Genomic DNA, 9,835 nt, shown 5'->3' on the forward strand with positions numbered 1-9,835 from the left:
TATGCAAAGCTTTTCTTTTTGTGTTTTAAGGTGTGAAACTAGGATGAAATGAAAAAGGTAGTGAGAATAGTTAGTGCAACTCATGTTGCATCCTAATTTCTTTTTGTTCTCTCTTTTTAGTCAGTGATGCTTTTTGAAATCTTTGAATCTTATAATCTTTTAGTCTATGATGTGGAATGATATATTTGATTGATTTAATTTAATTTAATTTTTGTTGGAAGCCATTGAAATAGTTTCAAAAACCTAAAAATGTATCCATTTTTTCTTTTTGAAATCATGATGGATAATTTCATCAATAACATTGCATGTCCTTCAAGAAACTTAATTTTGTGGAATATATATATATATATATATTTTTAAATTGTGAGTTGATCAAGTCTGCTCAAGATCTCAAAGTACAATATGGAGTCCTAATTTAGTTAATTGTTCTTTTATCAAGTTAATTTTTAATTGGACTCTGTTTTTGGTTGTTTATGTTTCTTGTTATCTGCATGTTTTTGCTCTAGTCTCTATAACATTGTGGGAAATTTTTTAAGTTTCAAAATTCATTGCTTGAAATGAAATGCTTTTCCTTGAAGCTTTGTGTTGTTTTGTGTGGTTTTCTGGATATAAGTTGCTAGAAAATATAGCACCTTGTTTGATCATTCGATGATGCATGGGCATATATCACTCTTTTCTAACATGTCTGAACTAAGAGCATCTCCATCTCTTTCCTTACAGTATCTCCTTATTCAAAATAAGGAGTTTTTCTGTCAAAACATATCTTCAGCAGTTTACTTATCCAACTCTCTAAAATAAGTATTGCTACATTAACTCTTTTGTAGGGAGTCACTGTAGTTCCTTTATATCTGATAAATTTTTATTTTATTTCGTTGAAAGCGTGAAGGATGTCCCCCCGGACATCCCTCCGGATGTCCCGTGAGAGTCCTGGAGCAAAAGAAAGAAAATGTCTAAAATTAACTTGACCGGTCGATCGGCCGGTCGACCACCCCTGTTTGCTTTCTCGTGTTGCTTCCTGCTATGATGCTACATGTTGTGCTGTTGCTTTTGTTTTTATTATTTTATTATTAAAAAGATATTTAAATTTAAAAATAATTAAAAATATTGTTTTAATATAATAGAGAAAGAATAGGGAGTTTGTTAGGAGAAAGTAGATGACAAAGTAATTTTCAAAATAGGGAATTTTTTAATAATATTTTAGAGTAAAATCTAGGTAGCCTGATAAGGATGCTATAATATTCTTTTCTAAGGAGTGATATGTACCATTTGTTCGGTGATATGTTTGTTTGGTACTAGCTTTCTGAATTAGGTGAAACAATTTCAACCTCTAATTTGTGTCCCTTTGGTAGTCAATCTCTCTTTGTTGCAGTCTATGGTTGTAGGACATGGGTGATGCGGTTGCGATGGTCAGGGTTGTGACGGTTGACATCATGACGGTGAGAGTGTCAGTGGGAGAGAATGAGGTAATGTTTGTATTGGTGATGGGGTTGTCGAAAAAGTGAAAGGGTAATATTGTGGGAAGAGAGATTGCTGGAGGTAGAGAAAAGAGGGTGTCGCTGGAAGTTGTCGGAGGAAGTGGAGGTTGGGATGGGGGTGAGATTAGGGGTAGAGTTTGGAAAAATAATGGGGTGAGATTAGGGTTAGAGTTTGGAAAAATAAAAAAGGGGATAAAATTACAAATTGATGTTAGGACAATATTACATTAAAAAAAAAGATAAATTACATTAGCAGTCTTTATAGTTTGGGACTTGTGTCATTTTAGTCTCCGATTTTTTAATTGTAACATATTTGATCTTGAATTTTAAATCTTGTTTCAAATAAGGACAATTGAAGACGCCATTATTTAATTTCAAGGGTAAAATTATCAATTTAATAAAATATAAACTAATTTGACAAAAATAAATGTTTAAAAATATTTTTAATTTTTTAAAAATTATTTCTATACACTAAAGATAAAATTATGTAAAATTGATCAAAATCAATAAAAATTACATGATTAATTTTTAAAAATTAATTTTACATAATCATTATCTAAACACAATAAAAATTAATTTGGTAAAAAAAATAAATAAATGTTTAAAAAATTTATCAATTTTACATAATTTTATCTTTAGTGGATAGAAATAATTTTTAAAAATTTAAATTTTTTTTGACATTTATTTTTGTCAAATTAGTTTATATTTTATCAAATTGACGATTTTACCTTTAAAAAATTTAATGATATCTTTAATTGTCTTTAATTGAAACAAGATTCAAAATTTGAGGTCAAATGTGTCACAATTGAAAAATTAGGAACTAAAATGGCACAAGTCCTAAATTATAGGAACTATTAGTGTAATTTATCCTTAAAAAAAGTGCGGGGAGTTCAAAGTACAAAGGTAGGAGCATTTAGTAACACAACAAATTATTTTTCCTCCTATTGTATATAGTCCAATTTTTAGAAATTTCATTGTTAAAAATGGTTGTTCTAGTATAATCTTTGAAAGTGAAAGTCAAATTTAGACGAATCAAACTGTGGTTATGATAGTAAATTGTTGATTTTTTTTGTTTTGTTTTGTTGAGAACAGTTGAATTTCTTATATTGTCCAAGGTTTATTGTTATTTTTATTTTTATTTTTGGGGAATGTCCAAGTTTCTTTAATTTACACTATGATACATGTATTTCGTAGATTCAGAGGAGACGACCACTTAATTTTCTAAAAAACTTAATGGTGGCGACCAATTTTGTAGAAAAATTATAAAAAAAATCGTATGGTTTTATTTTTATAACAAAATAAATCTTGAAAATAAATGATTTTAGATTAAAAATAAATCAAAAGATTATGATTTAAATCGATAAAATTAAAAATTTATGTTTTATTTTATTTTAAGGGTCAAATTTTAGATTTTTTAAGTTCTAAAAAAAGCTTGCGTAACATTTGATTCATAGATTTGGGTAGAGATTTGAAAAGAAAAAAAAAATGTGTGAAATATAATTATATTTTATTTATATTTAACTTTTTTTTTATTTTTAATTTATATTCAAATTTATAAATCAAACACAATCTTCCAAAATAAATTTGGGTGGATGATGACACTGATGAGATTTGATCAGCACAAAGCACTGGACCATTGAGGTTTGTGGAATTTGATGGTGGGGAAGGTATTTGGGTGTGGTGACAATCTCAATCACACCATTATTGATTTACTGATGTACTCTTCTAATATGATTGGTGATTATTAAAAATTATTAATATTAACAATTTTATTTATTTATTTAGTTTTTGAAGATGGACAAATTTGTTATATCATGTTTTTAAGTTGGTGATATCACCTCTATTCATCTATCTCGTTAACAAGGCTCTTCAATGGAGGGAGGATGTATATTGTCAAGTAAACTAGAGGTTTGATTATAATACCTAAAACTTGAAAAGTATATCATTTATTATAAAATAATTTAAAAAAGAATTTATGTCATAACACACCAAAAAAAAAAAAAAGAAAAAAGAAAAAAAACAAGGAAGGTTTATGGAGCTTTCGAATTCCTATAGGGGTAATGACATGTATATAATTGTATATAAAATTCATATAATGTGTTGAATTGATATTTATACATTTTTCTTATTATTATGAGTTGTCTATTTTGTTTTTAATCGGTAAAAGTCAATTATTAGTTATTAAATTAATACATATGAGAGTTAGTCTCTCCACCCTTGCAAAACACCAATTAGTTGTTAGATTAGCACTTACGAAAATTAGTCTCCTATCCTTGCAAACCACCAAGTGCTTGCCACTTAATTCAACTCTCCCTACCTCTTTTTTGGAGAGAGTTTAACCCATCACTCCCCTTGAGACTAAACCCTTAAGAGAGTCATATTAACCAACCAGCACTACTCTATTATATTATTGGGTAAATTACACTTACACCCCCCTTGAGGTTTGGTTTGATCACATCCCACCCCTAACGTTATAGAAATTACATTCTCACGTCTCATTTCACAAACTCCCTACTTATATAAAAGGCAACAACCCTTGGTAAAAAAAAAAAGAGAAAATTACATTGAAAAAAAAAAGTAAAGTAAAGTAAAGGAAAAAAAAAAAAGAATAAAAAGGCAAAGCAAGAAAAGAGAGAGCGTATGAATTCAATATCTTTTTGACAGTAACGTTAATTCTATCTAAATAATTATAATGACAGGGGGGTTAGTGTAATTTTTCAAACGTTAGGAGGTGATATGTATTAAACCAAAATCTCAGAGGGTGTATTTGTAATTTACCCTAAATACACTCCTTGAGATTTATTTAAAATACAATTTGCCCATTGTGGTTCTTTAAATTACATCACACCCCTTGAAATTTCTAATTTCAAAATAAATGTCGCATTTTATTAATAAATCATTAAGTCAATTAATAGATTTTAATGATGTCAAAAATTTATTTCAATTAATAATTTAGGTAATTTTATCATTGTATAGGAGAACAGATAAGAATTTTATTTTTTCTGTTAATTCTGTTAAATATATTTTTTTGGCAAGGGGCAATTTGTAATTTTTTAAATCACAGGAGATAATTCATATTTTAACCAAACTTTAAAGATATATTTATAATTTACCATATCATTTATTTAAGTATGTCATGTTTTAAAGTTTAAAATTTGATAGCCATGCGTCACATTTGTTATTATAATTTTGTTTATAAAATTTATTAATTTATATAATATCTTTTTAATAGGAATGCATTCAATTAATGTTACTTCTTATAAGTTAAAAGTAAATAATTAGAAAGTAAAAATCAAAAGCTCTTGTCTCCAGCTTTTAGAGAATTATTTCTTTTAAAAGCTTATTTATGATTTTTTTGCCTAATAGATTATAAGCAAAAATTTCATCAAGCAATTTGACATCGACTTACAAATTAAAGAAAAATGCTTCGGACTCCCACTGGGGGTGACCCCAAGGACCCCCAATGGGTTGTGATTGGCTATAATTTTTTTTTTTCCTTCTCTAATCACTAATCCCCACGTATGTAACGACCCTAATTTTTCATAGGCCATTATTTATTTATTATTATTTTATTTTATATTTGGCTTTATTAATTGTGTCGATTTATGAGAATTTAATGTGACATTTAATTAGTTTAATGTGGTGTTTAATTATATATAATTAAATTAAATATTTATATGTATTTATATTATATATGTATATAATCTTATATTTATATATGGTGTATTTATGTTTTATTTATAGAGTATAATAATATAAGTCAATTAGGTTATAAACAATAGAAAGAAAAGAGAAGTGTTGTGTGGCGGCAAGCCCCAGAGAGAGAGAGAGAGAGAGAGAGAGAGAGAGAGAGAGATATCATCCAAGAAGAAAAAAAAGAGTGCTGTGTGTGTGGCGTGGAAAGAGAGAAGAAAAAAAAAAAAAATTTTATTTTGGTTGTTCTATTAGTTCTTTAAATAATTCATTGATCTTCAAAATAATATTGTGAATACAAAATTTATTTTCTTTTATTTATTTTTAATTCGTTGTTTTTATTTATTTATTTTTATTTATCGGATGTTAGTTTGATTTTGTATTTACATAAAGATGATATATTGATTTTAATTATTCTGATTAGTGGTGTATGTAAAGTTAAGGGTTATTAGATAATTGATTGATTTTAATTATTTTGATTAGTTGTGTAGGTAAAGTTTAGGGTTCTTAGATAATTGATTGATTTTAATTATTTTGATTAGTTGTGTAGGTAAAGTGTATAAAAAAAAAGTGAGGATTATGAGATTTATTTGAATGTCTTAAGCTTGGCATTGTTATGCTTATTCTCATGAGTGAGATGTTGTGCATCTATATATATATTGTTGTCTCGTTCTCATGCGTAGACGAGTGCTTTGATTTACGCGCGTACGTATATGCTAACCATCCGGGGAGTGTAAGTCAAACTCGGGACGATATCTCCGTGCAAGTTTGGCTTCGGAGCGGTGTTAGGTATACGGGAGGCACATGGGATATATGTGTAGGCCAAAAGTGGAGGGCCGAAGTGGTGGAGTTAAGGTACAAAGAATTTAATTATGAGATTATTTATATAGTGTGAATCGTATTGATTTATTCATGTTGAAGAATAGTTAACGACATCGATAAAATATGAAATTTGAGTAAAGACATGTATACGTGATTCTAGACAATTTTTGTGTTTTAGCTTTTTATTAAAAAGATCGATTAGAACCTATAATCGGATGATCTTGATTATTGTCGGTTTGATTCCTTTTAGCAATGTAGATTTTAAAGGTTGTTTTAACCCACGAAACGAGCTCATTTTTATTGGTTTCACATAAACTGAAGTAAAATATTATTCTGCACACTTTTCATGTTTTGACCTTTTCCGAACAAAATCATCTTAGGGCAGTTTTTGTTCGTTTTCAGTTTCAGATTTTTCGATTGAATTCCGTCTAGGTTTTTTTATCAAGTTTTTCTCTCAACCTGTTCAGTTTCTGTTAAATTCATTTGCGTTGTCTTTTAGGAAATTTGATTCTGTACAACTTTTGTTCTTTGAGTTTTGATCAATTCGAATTATTTAAGTATGAAACGGTGCATTTTTATACTTTTTCAGCAAGTTACTTATGATTAAATTATACTAACTTTATTTGTTTTGCAGGATGGTGGATCTTATTATTTTTTTTAATGCAGGGCTGACCCATCATATTTTTATTTTGTTTATTCTATACTTAATTTATATTTTGTTGTGTACGGGTAAGAAACTAAATGCTACCGTATCTCGAGAAACTACCCATTCGTCTCGGTGCGGATGGAACTACTTGTCTTGTCCCGTAACAAGAATTAAATATTTTTTTGTTTGTGTCTGGTGGACACATGGGTGTTAAATCTTGTACTCATACCAGTGTACCTGTATACTGACCCGTTTTGTCTCTTGACAACTCAGGTGCGTTCTGTTTGAGCGCAGCTGAGCTTCTTTTGCAGGATTAGTTGGGGCTACGGTGGTGACGTGGTTTTACTATAGTGTTGGACATGTCGTTTGGACTTCTTTTGTTTTCTTGAGCTTAGGATTGATATTAGTCTATGTATTTATTATTCTCTTTATGACTTTAGTATTGGAATAATTTGGCATGGTTTATAACCGTACATTGTTTAAATTGTTTTGACTAGTTGTTGCTACTTTAATGTTAGAGGTATTTGATAGTTATAAGATTATGGTGGATGGTCTGGTTGGCATTAGTTTTTTTGTTTTACCCCTAGGATTTGAATGATGGAATATTAATTGGGGTTTAGTCCTAATTTAATATTTAATTGTCCGAATTTTGGGGTGTGACAGTTTGGTATCAGAGCTCTAGGTTACCCTAGACTTGTGAGAGTTTAGGTGATCCTTGGATTGTGGAAATATGGGTTAGCTGGTTTAGTTTGGTGGTTAAGTTTATTCTAAGTAGTTTTGAACGAATTCTTTTTGTGTGTTTAACTTAAAAGTGATGGCTGGAAGGTATCTTTAATTTTTTTCAAAACCTATTAGAATACTATTTGATACTGGTGTCTCTCATTCTTTTATATCTAGACAGTTTGTAGAAAGAGAACATATTGTAACTACCTCATTGTCTAGACCTATTCGTGTTGAGACCTCTTTAGGAGGGGCAGTTACTCTTTACAAGATGTGTAAAGATTTTGAGATTGACTTTGCGGGTAGAGTCTTGCATGCGGACCTAATTGTGTTAGGGTTTGAGAGGTTTACAATTATTTTAGGTATGGATTGGCTGCGAAAATACTTTGTGACTCTAGATTGTGCTAGAAGGACTGTAAATATAAATATTCCCGGTATGCCACGGCTTACCCGCACTTCTAGTGATGGAGAAGAGTCGGTGATGACGAGTTTTCTGTGCTTGGTAGAAATCCTTAAGCAGGATGTTAGTGAGGTAGATGTGGTGTGTGAGTTTGAAGATGTATTTCAGGAGATACCTGGACCTCCACCTCGACTGGCAGTAGAATTTCGCATTGACCTAGTGCCAGGAATTGCATCAATTTCTAAGGCAGCATATAGAATGGCGCCGAAAGAGCTTGTTGCGATGAAAAAGCAATTGGAAGAGATGCTTTAGAAAGGGTTGATTCGTTCAAGTAACTCCCCATACGAAGCACCTGCGATCTTTGTCTCTAAGAAAGATGGCACTCTCCGTATGTGCATAGATTACAGAGAGCTAAACAAGGTGACTATCAAGAACAAATACTTGCTACCTAGAATTGATGACTTGTTTGATCAGTTGAAGGGGGCAGCCATTTTCTCTCAGTTTGATCTCAGAACGGGTTACCATCAGATGGGTGTGTCAGAGGAAAGTATATCGCTTACTGCTTTTCGGACCCGGTATGGGTCGTACGAATTTCCTGTAATGCCTTTTGGTTTGACAAATGCTCCTGCCTATTTCATGGACTTGATGAACATAATTTTTGAACCATATCTAGATAAGTTTGTGATTATCTTCATAGATGATATCTTGGAGTATTCTAAGAATGAGGAGGAGAACACTTGAAAGTTGTATTGCAGACTTTGAGGGAGCAACAGTTATACGCTAAGTTCAGTAAGTGTCACTTTTGGGAGAAAGAAGTTCTATTTTTGGGGCATGTTGTATCCAATCAAGGGACAACGGTAGATCCTGAGAAAGTTGTTGCGGTCAAAGAATGGAAGCAGCCTACTAACCCTACAGAGGTGAGAAGTTTTTTAGGACTAGTCGGTTATTATAGGAGATTTATAGAGAAGTTTTCCACTATTGCAGTACCCATGACCAAGTTGACCTGCAAGAATATGAAGTTTGTATGGACAGATGATTGTGAGAAAGCTTTCTAGGAGTTAAAGCAGCGGTTGACTACAGCTCTAGTGTTAACTATACCAATACAAGGGGAAAAGTTAGTAGTGTTTACTGATGCGAGTGGAACTGGTTTGGGATGTGTGTTGATGCAGCATCAGAAGGTTGTATCTTATGCTTCTCGACAACTAAAACCTCATGAGAGACGATACCCTACTCATGACTTAGAGTTGGTAGCAATTGTTTTTGCGTTGAAAGTGTGGCAACACTACTTGTTTGGGGAGCACTTTGAATTGTACACAGATCACAAGAGCCTCAAATATCTCTTTTCTCAAAAACAGTTGAACGTGAGGCAACAGAGGTGGGTTGAATTTGTCAGTAGTTATGATTTCGAGATCCTTTACCACCCGGGGAAAGGAAATGTGGTCGCAGATGCACTTAGTCGACAACATGAGATTATAGCTTCTTTAATGATTCAAGAATGGGAGTCCTTGGAGTTAATTTCGACGCATGATGTTCAACCAATAGAGTGTGCGGAGAAGGCATACATTAGTAGTTTGACCGTACAGCCGACGTTATTGGGTAAAGTTCGTCAAATGCAAAATTTAGATGGGTTTCTCATCAGCAAGCTCGATGACCTTGTGGTGGATTTGATCGACGATTGTCCTACTGATTGGTCTGTGGACTCAGATGGGGGATTGCGATTCAAGGGCAGGTTGTGTGTCTCTAACATTGTTGAATTGAGGAAATAGATTATGGATGATGCCCATAGGTCCCGATATACCATTCACCCTGGTGGGACTAAGATGTATCATGACCTGAAGAGGACGTTTTGGAGGGAAGGTATGAAGAAAGACGTAGGACAGTATGTTTCTCGATGTTATGTGTGCCGACAGGTTAAGGCAGAACACCAACGACCGTTTGGACTTTTGCAGCCTCTTGAGATTCCTACTTGGAAATGGGAGTACATCTCTATAGACTTCGTGGATGGATTGTCGCGGTCTAAGCGAGGCAACGAATCTATTTGGGTGATAGTGGATTGACTCACCAAGTCTGCTCATTTTA

General features: G+C 31.9%; 1 protein-coding gene across 1 annotated transcript; it reads left to right on the plus strand.

Annotated features, from left to right (window-relative positions):
• Positions 1–1,385: 1,385 nt before the first annotated feature.
• On the plus strand, positions 1,386–8,068 carry LOC145795813 (uncharacterized). Its single transcript, XM_082880725.1, has 2 exons — positions 1,386–1,463; positions 7,538–8,068. The coding sequence occupies exons 1-2, from the start codon at positions 1,386–1,388 to the stop codon at positions 8,066–8,068; spliced, it is 609 nt and encodes a 202-aa protein (XP_082736851.1).
• Positions 8,069–9,835: the final 1,767 nt, after the last annotated feature.

This window comes from Camellia sinensis, chromosome 7 (genome assembly GCF_055761805.1).
Source record: "Camellia sinensis isolate YWXY chromosome 7, ASM5576180v1, whole genome shotgun sequence".
Taxonomy (NCBI): Eukaryota; Viridiplantae; Streptophyta; class Magnoliopsida; order Ericales; family Theaceae; genus Camellia; species Camellia sinensis.